This window comes from Pezoporus wallicus, unplaced genomic scaffold, assembly GCF_028554395.1.
Source record: "Pezoporus wallicus isolate ANWC-B61680 ecotype Strahan unplaced genomic scaffold, APGP_CSIRO_Pwel_v1 contig_4710, whole genome shotgun sequence".
NCBI lineage: Eukaryota > Metazoa > Chordata > Aves > Psittaciformes > Psittacidae > Pezoporus > Pezoporus wallicus.
The window spans coordinates 1,523,796-1,536,094 of NW_026640647.1; the positions used below are offsets into that span (position 1 = coordinate 1,523,796).

Below are 12,299 nucleotides of genomic sequence, written 5' to 3' on the forward strand. Positions count from 1 at the left end.
GCACAGAGCCAACTTCAAGGCCTGGGCAGAGGTGCTGCTGGCTCCCTGTGTCTTCATGCTGCAAAACTTCTCTGTGCACCTTCACTTGCTCTGCTGCCTTGGCAGGGCTGGAAAAACACTCATTTGATGGCAGCAAGAATAAGAGGAGCTGTGGCAAGGTATTTTAACTGTATTACTTTCAGGTGGTTGCTACATCTTTTCTAATTAAAATAACATTGTCCTAGGACTCCTGAAATGAATATTTGGTGTAATAGATTCAGAAAGTGATGAAAATGTTTTCATTAAGTAGTGAGAGCGGGAGAGAGACCCTGCGAGGCAAACCATTTTATCTCAACTCTCTAATAACATTAATAAACTCTTTAATCTTTGTCATGTTTATGACTTAATGGCAATCCTTAAAGACATGACAGACAAGTAAGAGCTGCCAGGTTCCTTTAACCTATAAGCATTCGTATTCCTTGCAGGATTTTCATTAAGTGGAAAATCCCTCTGCAATGGGCTTTATTCTGTGTGTAAAACTGTGCTCTGTGGTCCATGGGAGTGGTGGAGAATGCTTGGCCCTGGCCAGGACCCAGTAGTGCCAGGGGATGGTGGTGGCATCTGCCTTTTCCATGGCCAGGAGCCAGGTTGATGCTGGCTTCTTCTCTGCCACCAGCTGGGGATATTTAGTGTAAGCCCTGGTGTGACAAGCCCATGCTGTTTCTGTTCTGCTCAGGTACCCCTGTTGACCCTGCTGATGGGCTTCACTTCATTGGTCACCTGAAGGACTTCATCCCTCCTTTCCATGAAATGGGTACTTAAAGAGATGGGCAGTGAACTTTGTGTTGTGTTTTTCACTTTCTCTGGGCTACACAACACTGAATAATGCCTACCCCTTTATCTCTGCACACATACACATGGGTCCCTGGTGGTCTGTAATTTCAAACAAGTAATATTTGTTAAGAAGCAACATTAAAAGTGTCATTTGTTTGCACGGTCAAGCACTCCAGTTGTGGCTGCCAGAATGAGAGTTGCCAAGCCCAAACTTCACTCTGCCCCTGTACATCATTGTCCTGTGGTCCAAAAGAAGCAGGTGTCTAGGGGAAATATAGTATGTGATCATGTAATTAGGGGGCTGCACAACAAGAGAAGCACAGCTAGGAACTAACCCCAGCCTTTGTGTTTCTTTTCTTCTTATTTTTATCCAGACTCCCAGCAATCTGGCATTTTCTAATCTTTGAGTCCCTGACTATAAAACCTAATTAATGCTCTTTTAATGCAAGGTTTTTGCACTTAATCTCCTAGGGCTTTTTTAATGTTTTAATGTTCCATGGCAAGGGCAGCCTTTTTTCCTCTATTGCCAGGGTTTGGACCCAGAATATCCATTACTGCACCTGCCATTCTGATGTTCCTCAGCTGGAAGCAGAAGGATGCTCCACTGATGGGGTGAGTCCAGAAAAGGGTTGTCAGTGGCAGCTTGACCTTTTTGGTCCCTGTGGTGCCTTGGGAGGGCCAGGGCAGCTGCATCCTTTCACTGCCTGACTTAGGGACATAGGAGCATCTCTTGTGCCCAAAAAGGAAGAACTCCACATGGTGCAGATGGCATTTCATACAGATTTGGTTGGGTGTTATCTGCTGTGAACATAAATACCAGCTCAGTAGTTTCACTCTTATAAATGATAAGCTGAAACCTCTTTTGGTTGTTTCTCAGTCAAATGCCAGTAATAAAATGAAAAATCACCATCAACCCCCACCCCCTTTATTTGCATAGTTTTGATGCTGTCAAAAAACCAGACAACACTCATGTAGCATAAGGAGAATTTTTAAATAGAAGCATTACATTTTAAAACCCTAATAAAGATAAAAGCAAAATAAAGAGCAAAATTTGAATTTAGAGAATGGGAGAAGAAAGATTAGTCTGTGCTGATGAAGTAATGAAGGTAGTGTCTGGTAACAATTTTAATAGCACATTAATGCTGAATTACTTTGGAATTTCTTCAGGAGTCGAGATGACATCCACATAAACACCAAATGAATTCCAAATGATTGGTATTATCATAAAGAGCACTAAATGAATTAATAATGACGGAACACTTAAACTAAAACGTTATCTTCTCTAATCTGTTGTCTCTTTTATGCACTGCTCAATTCATTTTTAGCCAACTATGACCCTTTCTTTCGTTTGTCTTTTAATTTAAGATATATATATATTTATTTTTGCACAAATGTTCTGCTCCTGTACTGCATGAAGCAGGACGTGGACTAGTCCATCTTCATAACAGTTTTGTGTTGGCATCACAAAATGTAAGAGATAGATGGGAAGACATCTGGACGTGAGACATATCGCTGGGAAAATGACTATGACTAATAAGAACCATAATAATAACAATTCTGCCTTGATGGTCCCACATGTGCAGAGACCTCAGGGCACCCTTAACAGCGCTTAATAGACTAAATGGCTCACTTTACAGCAACGCAATATGTCTCCCCTTCCCATGGAGAAGCCCGACAGGAGAGGAAGTCTGAACTCGCAGTCTGTGTAACTCAGATCAGTAAATAGGAGCCTGGGGCTTGTTTCAGGTGCTGGGCAGTGCTGCTCCAGGGGTGCCAGGGAGGAGCTGAGCCCCAGTGCTTCAGCTACATGCACGAGGGCTCTTTGCAGACCCACATAACTGCCAGATGTGGGCTTCCTTGGGTGATGGGTAAAGCACAGACTGTGGAGGGGACACCAGCAGCAGCATCACCTTCCCATGGGCAGTGGTGCCCTGGGTCATGCTGGTCCCTTCCTTGGGTGTGCTCGTGACATATTAGCAGTCAAATGACATTTAGGGAGCGTAAGTCCCACTCTCTTCTGCAGGCCAAGTAAATATCATTAGTAATGATATTACATCTCAAATTGTGCTCCTGCACTATGGCAACCATTCAGCAAGCATTTGCTGTTGTTGCTTGTTTCTAACAATTACTTTCACAGACTTTATTTCTTAGAAAACTATTACTGACTGTAATCCTCTATGTGGCATGCCATGAAAATAAAAAATAATGAAAGAAAAAGAAAAAGCCCAGCTTTCAGAGAGGCTGCAGAGCTGCCAAGAGGCTGGCGTGGCAGGCTTTATTTTTGTTAGGAAGATGGTGATGCTGGGTGCTACACTGGGGAGCTGGGCAACGCAATGCTTTCCTGGCCAGTTAGCCTGGAAGCTCTAAAGCAAAGCAGGGCATGCTCCAAGGCAATCAGCTTGCCTTCCTGTATAGTGTTTATCACCCATATCTATATATCTATATCTATATCTAAATCTAATCTATATCTATATCTAAATCCGTAACTATATCTAATATTACCTACATCTATATTCATATTTATATCTATATCTATATCTAATCTATATCATCTCTCTATCTCTTTATATCTCTATGGATAGATACAGATATATACACTGACATATATACTTGTATTTTATATATGTGTATTATATGCACGTGTGAATAGACATGTACATATGTGTGTATATATGAGTGTGCATATATAATACATATGTATATACAAATATATATGTGTGTGTATAGACCCCCACAACCTCTTAGCTGTTAGCTGTTCTGTCTGCAGCAGTGTTTGCTGGGCTGCCGCAGGCTGACGGTGGCAGGCTGCTGGCCCATCGCACACGCTGCGCTTCTGTGACAGAAGCAACATATAATTATATCACAAATTAACTTGCAAATGCTGGTAGAAATGTACTCCACAGGAAAAAAAAGAAACTGATTTCATCTTCTCTTGTGTCTTGTAGCTGGTCCCTCCAGCACAGTCTGCATCTGCCAGAATCCCTGCCCTGGGAGCACTAATCATTTTTATTAACCATTAAACAAGAAGATCCTTTTTATTTGAAAATGTAAAACATGCAGGAAGCACTATCTATAGCTGCTAATTCAGGTCACACTAAATGGATCTTTCTTACCTCTCGGCTCGTCCCTGTTCTGCTGAAAGCTCCTTGCTGTAAAACCCACCGCTGCCCCTCTTTCCTGACGGTGCTGATTGTCTGTTGCGTGCATTTGCACTGAGAGGCTGGATTTCATCCTGAATAATGACACTTCATTTCCAAGTGACCTGATGTAAAGCAAGCTGCTTTTAAAGCTTCTCCCATGGCAAGTTTATGAGTTGCTACTGCATTTTCTTAACACTTTTCACCTTCCAATTGTTTTTATTTCACTTTGGGAAGGTGACATTAGAAGGTGCTGGGACCCCCAGAAAGCGACCTGGAGGATGGCAGTGGCTGGGGGCACATCTGCATCTGTGAGGCTTGGTCACTGGTGGGTTGAAAACACACTCCTGTCCCCCGTGTCTTTGGTGAGGAACAGCCACAGAGGATAATGGCTCCCACAGCCCAGGAAAACTCAAATGGGAGCAGGACTGAAATCAAGGCTTTTACCTGGGGTCTGCCTTTCCTAAGCTGAGGAAAACAGGCCTCACATTTTATTTACAAAGCCACAGCTGATGCCACCTAGTTAGCATTATAGAGCAGATTCCTCACGTGATTTTTTATTGTGCAGCTTGGCGGCTGCTTTGAGAGACTGCAGAATATTTTACTGCTTTGTGGCTCACATTCAATACGGCAGAAAAAAAAAGGAAAAGTTGAGAAAAATCCAAAAAATCATGCTTTTTTTTTTTTTTTAAGTGCATTTTTGTTTTTAGCATCCCTCCTGCTGTGACAAAACTGTTAATTAAAATGAAACGAAAAAAATAAACTCTAAGCCCACCTCATATGAAAAGCATTTGAAGGCAAAGTATCAGCCTAAAGGCTGGTTGGGGTAGAAGCTGGCTGTGCCTGCCCCTCCTATTCCTCCTGCCCTTCCTGTCCACAGGTGCTGGCAGAAGCTCTTTTGATGTGTGCACTGTCATGTGTGTGGGGGGCAAGTAATGAGACTTTTGGCTCCTGCGTCGAACAGAGCACAATGTAATTGGCTCAGTCAGCCACGTTGTGGTCTGTCCAGACCAGAACTGTAGATCAAGTATTATTGTGATTAATAAAATGGCTCTAAAGACCTCATCGTAATGGCCCAGCATATCTCGATCATGTCAACCTAAAGTCCAATTGAGGTTACTCATCATTCAGGAGAGAAAAACCCACCAGCACTGCCAGACATGGGCATTCCTTCCTCCAGCTTGTCATGCAAACCCATGGGGGCTGACGTCTGTAAATAGACAGCCCCCTATGAATAAAAGGAAGGGTAGGTCTGGCCATGCCTACTTTGATGTGTGGTAATGAACTTTGCTTTTAATTCTGAGTTGTAACTTCCACCCTGATGCAAAAGTGGGAGCTGTGGAAAAGCTGCATGCATAATGAGGGGTGAAAGCAAGGATGTGGTGCGAGATGTGTCTGATGTTGGAAGAGAAGGAAAATAGCCTTTAATCATTTTGTTTTCAAAGAAGCTTTAGAGAGCCCTTTGAAGATGAGGCTTTTTGAGAGCTGCTTCTGGAAAAATAGGAGGCAGCGATACACGGCACCCACCTTCTGCCTACATCCACCTGCCCTTCGGTTAACCTGTGCATGGGGCATTCATATAGATGTAGTCATTCCTGCCTTCAGCTTGTGGCCCTCCAGACTGGCACCCAGTAAAGCTGAGCTGATCTAGTGCTGCCCAGGGAGGTGAGACCCTGAAGGCTACAGCTACAGGGAAAAACTACCCCAGTGTCATTTCACTTGAGGCAATCACAGTGCTTAGTGTGCAGAGGCAGGTAATCTAAAGGCAGCAGCAGCGAGAATAGGATATCCAGCCTCCTTTTATTAATTATAATATTTTTGTAATGATAACGTTCTGTAAATCATGCCTTACTCTCACTGGGTGAAAGTGAATGATAATGACCATCTGATTAGACTTTATTTTAAGGTAAAGCCTCATGATGGAGAGGCGTGGAAGCTCTGTCTTGTAATGCAGCACTAAGGGATGGAGAAGGTGAGAGCTGTGTGTCACCCCCCTGCTGCAGTTTGTATGAGCCGTAAAGGCAATTTACTTACGGGCTGGCATCCAGCACAGCACCCTTGTTTGCCTACATCTAAAGACACCAAGGAATTGAACATCATCTGAACATCCCAGGCTGGGGAAAGTGGGTGGGCTCTGCTCGCCAGCGCTCAGTGCATACCAATAGCACCCCTGCTTTGTTTTGAGGATTGAGGTCAGGATGCTGTTGCGTTAAATGCATCACAAACAAAACAATCACGTCTTCTTGCTCCAAAAACGTTACAGGCTGACAGGAAAAGCCTTAGGGAATGGGTGTGCCAGCAGTTCTATTTTTACCTGGTTTTACCAAGTGGTTTGGCCTCAGCATAATAACAGCCAGGCCAGTAAGTGACTGCAGGCTGGCATGGTACTGAAGCTGAGGGTGGCATTACTGGTGTTGTCAGTGGCTTTGTACATCTAGATCTTCTCTCATGTGGTCTGTAAAGTGAGTGTGTGGTGGCATTTGAGGTTATTTACAGATGCCACAGTGGAATGAGAGAAAAAGCCTATTGAACAGCCAAAAATAAATGAATTACTGCATCCTCCAGGTAAGGAACAAGCCCACTCCCACTGGCATTGCAAGGGGCCTGGTGTCAGATAATACTGGGAAGTGGAGAAACGGCAATGCATCAGCACCCCTCCATGTGATTCCAGGTGGAGAAGCTGGGCTTTGTCTCTGTGAATGACACTGTCCCAGTTAACCACAGCTTCATGCGGTCGGGTCCTTATGTCCCCAGCCCACCCCTCTGCATTCTGTGAAGTTCAACCGCGCAAAGGCATTCCACATCCTGAGTTCTGGCCAGCAGATAGCTCTAACAAATGCACTTTGCAGTCCCTTCTGGAAAGGAAAAAAAAATCCCAAATCCATGTCTCCAAATCTGCTGCCTTGTTGCTGCTGCAAAGGTTTTCTCTAGAAATCTCCATTCCTGTACATACAACCCCAAGACACTGTTATTGTCAGACTGCGTGCCCATATCAGCATGTTGAAGGTTAAGTTTGAAAAGCCCAATGAGGCCTCCTGTTCACTGGGAGCTGCCCTCGGTGCATTAGAACTGAAATCACTTTCCCCTCTCTGCCCTCTGGTCTGCAGCAGGTACTTAAAAACTGGCCTTGTTTTCAGAGGTGTGAAGGCTTTGTGACAGATACTGCAGCTGGGGATGAGGCTAATAACAACTCACAAACACAGGCTGTTTAGGGATTAAATGTGGCATTGCAAGGTAAAAGCACACCAGATAACTTTGGGAAGTTTAGAGATAGTGTGTCGTACTTCTATTTTCACTTCTAAGCAATGTTATGCTATTTTAGGCCAGGCCTTTTTCTAATTAGGTTTACTGCTATCAGTACACGGCAGTGTGTATGTGTTAACATTTGATTTTTGTATCTAATGTAAGTGGCTGAGATAAACAACCCAGATCTGATAGTCCCAGTGGGGGACTGACATTTGGATTCAGCTCAAAATCTGTGGTTTTGATGCTTGTTAGACTCCAACACTTCACTCAGCACAAAGCATGGTGATGGGGGCTGCAGAGTAGAGCTACATTTGCCACCTCCAATCTAATCCTCAGCCTCATGCTGAAGTGTTCCTTGGAGGTGCCGTCACGTTTAGGTGATGGAGGGATGCCACTTGGTATCACTGTAATTAACAGAGCTTGCAAAGCCTCCCTAGAAAGGACCTTGTGTCACCAAACCTATACAGCTCAGCAGAGCCTGGGTTCCCTTCCACGTCACACTGAGCCTATGTATGGGATACAAAACCAGCAAGGACTGGGACAAAGAGGAGCATTGTGCAGTGGGTTTGAGCATAGCAATGTCCCTGTGGTCCAGTGGGCCAGCATCACGCCTGCTCGCTGCCCCTCTGCTGCACTATCCAACCCCGCACTGTCATGCTTCTAATCTGAAAATAAGCCCTGATGATTGAGAGCTGGGAGCACAGCCCCCTTCTCCCTCTGTCTTGCCCCAGTCCACAGCACTGGGAAGCAGATGGTCCCTGCAGGGCCAGCATCCCTGTGCTGCAGAGCCATCACGTGCGGTCTCCTGCCCGCTGCCTGCGAAAGCACCGCACTCCCACTCCCATCAATCAGCAAAGACCAGGTGCCTGGAAGCATCTCTTGCCAATCGCCTTTTATTACCTTTAAAAAGCCAAGAAACCCAGAACAAGACAAAAACTGAAACCGTGTGAATATCATGCAATGGATTCACTTTAAAGCAGGCTGGGGGTGGGAGAAGACCAAAAGCCATGTTAAGAGTAGCAGTACCGCTTCACCTGTGCCTGATGGCTGGATTGGGTGGACTGTCACCGGTGGGGCTGGTGGTGACTGTTGTGGGCGATCAGACCAGTGCTGAAGCAGGAAATGGAAACATACTCATGAGACATCATCCCAGGTAACCCCAGGTCTGATTCTGACCCAAATGCAACTTCTTACATGGTGATGACAGTGAGAAATACTCCTAACTCTTGTCATGGGTACTTTCTGCCTTGGAAAAGTCTCTTTGGGAAGGAGCAGCACAAAGAATACTGTTACAAAGGGGTTTTAGTTCACTTATATTAGTGTGACTAGTACTCCGGTAATCAATTAGTGGAGCGGGTTATCCAGCAGAAGTGAAGTTACCACACTCTGTCCTTCAGTCTCACTCTGTCATCTTCAAAATTCATAGCACAGACTAGAGTAACGCTACCTTCTCGAGAGAATGTGTTTTGGAGGGTTTCAGCTATCAGGAAATAACTTTGCTTCTTGTCCATCATGTGTATGTGACAAAACACATGCCCTTATTTTCCTGAGATATAGCCAACATTTCACTTCATTACATTTAATGGAGTAGGGTCACCCATAAAGTTATTCATAAGGTATTTTCTGAGTGGCTTTCACCTTCTCTTTGAAAAAATAAATTGCATCAGCATGTTCACGAGGTACAAATGGTGCTGGCATTTCAGCTGTTATTATGTTATTAACTTTTTTTAACCTAATAATTTTCAATCAACAGTAAGAAGCAATTTTCACTCACTCCACTGACCAGAGCTTGAGATTCTGCAAGGCGTTTTTGTAGGGTTCACCTTGACGACACCTAATTCTCTCCCAAATCGAAACATTACCCCGACACTCTCATTGTGGTTACTGACAATTTCCATTTCCCCTTCGGTTAGGATTTAATTTAGAAGGCAAAGACTTCCTAAGCTATGGGACAGTAAAGATAGATGGTATGGGAGAAGAAGGCTGATGAAATGTAGTTGACTCCGGATCTGAAATATTTTATCCCTCCTCAATGTAGGTTAAATTATTCTTCACCTTTCCCACATCCATAATTGTCGCTGATCTTGGACCAACTCAAAACCCTACTACTGAGTTCAGTAGACTCAAAATTGCCACTAGAACTGGAAAAAGAAAAAAAAAAAGATTTGTTAGTGTCCATATACAATATCCCAAGACTATACACAGCTATGTATGAGATACAGCAAATTTAAGAAAGGCAATTTTTTTCTCATCACTGAGTATTTATTATATATAACAAATACATGAAAAAGAAAAAACTATATTGTGTGATATAAATAGTTTATTTACATTACAGAAAAACATCAAGACAATGTATACTATTTCAAATATATCCATACATAATCAAATATAGCTGTAGTACATGTTCTCATTGGTGTAGATTACCACAAATGCAAGGCAACATGTGTAGATCTTGTCTTAATCTTTTGTCTATAATACTGTATTTTGTAGTCCAAGCTCTCTGCAGTTAGTTTTGCCATTGTGGAAACATGCGCTCTTTAAATTAACCTTGTCGATGCTCTTGTTGTGTTGTCTGAACTGTAGTGCCCTGTGTTTTGCTTCTGTCTGTGGATTCGGTTGCTCCTGGGACATTTCCTGGAAGAGAGAGTTGTGAGAATACACAGCTCTTAACAACGCATCTGCTTGAGCAGTGGCACAAGCATCCTCTGCCCCTCAACATGTTTCCTCTTCAATTAAATGAAATGGGCTGGCTAATGGTAATGTCACCACAACAAAACCCCCAGAACACAAACCCCACAAAACATACTGTAAACGAAAATACAGCAAGAGAAATGTTACGATTCCTGCTCCTTCCTGGTGAGCAGTGGTGACTCCGCAGCGTTGTGACAGCCCCAGCTGCACTGCATCACTCGTCTTTAAGTAACAGGTTTACTTTCAGAGAGGTGCAGGTGGAAGATTTAGGATGGTCGCATGCTCACCTGCTCAGCATCCCAGGTCTGCGAAGCATTTACAAAGTGGAAGCTGGGGCTGCCTTTCCGAGGAGCTAAGCGTCTGCAATCCCTATTAGTCTCCATGGAAATGCTCCATGTTCAGCTCATTAGCGAGCACCGCGCTGCACTCCTCACAAGGCTGCTTGGCTTAGTGAGGAAAGCAATTGCACTGGAAAAAACCCAAATCTTATTTTCCTTTTGGGTGGCTGCAAAAGCAAATCTCTTCTGCCCCAGGACCTCACGGTGTGCCTCAGCAAGAACACGTTTTCACCATTCACCTGCAGCAGCATCAGCTGTGGGGATGCTATGAAGTGTTTGTCCTTAATGGAAAGATAATACTGTGTTTCTGGTTTCCTCCCATGGAAAAGCATCCTTAGACAGAAAGCTTTTTCTTCAGCTGAAGTTCAGTGTGAGTGTTTATCCTGGGTTTGCCTCATTCTGTCCCCTGCTTGGGAAGGTACACAAGAAAGTCTGAAACACCCTCTTGGAGTGGCATGACAGAAAGCCCCATGATACCCTAGTCCATACTAACACAGAAAGTAATTCCCTTTGTATTGGGCTAACTTGTTTTTCTGTTTAGGGGAAGGCTTTCTGCAGCACTTTAGGAAACCCTATGGGTTATGCACCAAGTAGAGCCCACCCTCAGCACAGTGACAGCTCAAAGCTCTGTGTCAAATAACGAACAGCAGAACAGTGAGAAATAAGTTCTGACTGACCCCTTAAAACGAAAAAGGCCATTTTTTCTCTGTTGAATGGGAGTGATGCTATAGTTTCGTGATGCCAACAGGAAGGCTATACAAGAACATAAGGACTCATGAAGCATTTCATATGAAGCATTTCAAAATGCTGAAACACAATTATGTAAGTGTGTAACAAAATATGGGTCAGATTGTCCTGACCAACAGGACCACCCCCTCATGAGAAACTGCACGGCTGTGTATTACATTGTGCCTCATTCCTTTCTTGGAAGCAGTAAAGTAGGCTGCTATCTTTACTCCAGGAAAAATCAGCGCTCTTGGAGGTCACAGCAGAGCTTTCATTATGAAACTAATGCCGAGTTTAGCTGGTTTGTAATTTCATGACAAACTCATTATTCAGTGTGTGTTCCTAAAAAGGCGATCAAGCTCTCCGAGTGAGTCAGGGAGCCGCTGTTAGCAAACACAGGGCTGATTCACTGAGCCGCATGTCATGTCATGCACATGCTGACAGCCTCCCAGCCCCGACTGTCCCCAGGCGGCCTCTCCTGCCCAGTCAGCTGGATACTGCACAGCAGGACCCTGTGGCGCTCCATGGGAGACAGCACCGACACCTCGACAGGGTGCTTAGAGACAGCGTTGTAAATCCTCCTGCAGCCCTGAGCTACCAGGGGCTCCTCCTGAATCCCAGAGGATGAGGATTTACAGCACAAAGCGCAGCCCTGTTTTGCCAGCACTCGTCCATGAGAAGGCGGTTTGGGGAACCAGGCAGAGTGGGCACAGCCAGACTGGTTTTCTAAGAAACATGGAGGTACCAAGTGGCTGCGGATGACCAGGATGGTCAGAAATCCCAGGGGATGCATCTGTGCATTGCTGGAGAAGGGTGGATACTGACTACTCCTGTTGGGAGCAAGGAAATGAGCATCTCACAGGTGCTTTCCCTAAACCAACACTGACAGCATCTATACAGTCACTTAGTCCAAGGTCGAGAGAGATCAAGTCAAATGTAGAGATTACTCCAATTAAGATCATGAAAAGTCATCTTTTAACCAAAAATGCCCATGTTTTAATTGCATAATACACTACACTACCAACTGATGGAAGGTTGGGAAGGCCCCAGGATCAAGTACCAACATCACGACTACTGGAATGCAGTGCTATTGCATTTGCAGGTAGGTTGTGTCTGAAGTGCATTTGGGTTTCGTAAGAGGGGTGCTGGCACTTAACCAGCTTTTTAGACTTAATCACCCACTAAAATTGAGTGACAGCTTTTCCTTGGTCCTTAACTCTTTAATCAAAAGTTCTTTGTAGTGCTCTGTGTGTGGGATGTATTCATTTATGAACACAGCAGTTACATTAATGTAAACTAGGTACTGGAGCACACGCTGCCTGCCCTCCCTCCACTGAAGCCTGCTTGC

At 44.4% G+C, this 12,299-nt stretch overlaps 1 protein-coding gene and 1 long non-coding RNA gene across 3 annotated transcripts in view; one reads left to right on the top strand and one right to left on the bottom strand.

The window, feature by feature from the left end:
- Positions 1-2,447, top strand: LOC130604900 (uncharacterized). The gene is made up of 2 exons (XR_008973551.1): positions 1-158; positions 1,344-2,447. It is a non-coding gene; the product is annotated as an uncharacterized LOC130604900 (long non-coding RNA).
- Positions 2,448-8,073: 5,626 nt separating this feature from the next.
- TMEFF2 (transmembrane protein with EGF like and two follistatin like domains 2) overlaps positions 8,074-12,299 on the bottom strand; it is a 127,564-nt gene continuing 123,338 nt past the window's right edge. Inside the window, exons 10-11 of one of the 2 annotated variants that reach the window (XM_057419787.1) lie at positions 9,744-9,830; positions 8,074-9,337 (exon numbers count right to left, since the gene is read on the bottom strand). In XM_057419787.1, coding sequence (XP_057275770.1) covers positions 9,241-9,337; positions 9,744-9,830 — 184 coding nt within the window. In that variant the 3' untranslated portion in view covers positions 8,074-9,240. The remainder of the gene's footprint in view (positions 9,338-9,743; positions 9,831-12,299) is intronic. The other variant, XM_057419788.1, reaches the window with a different exon arrangement.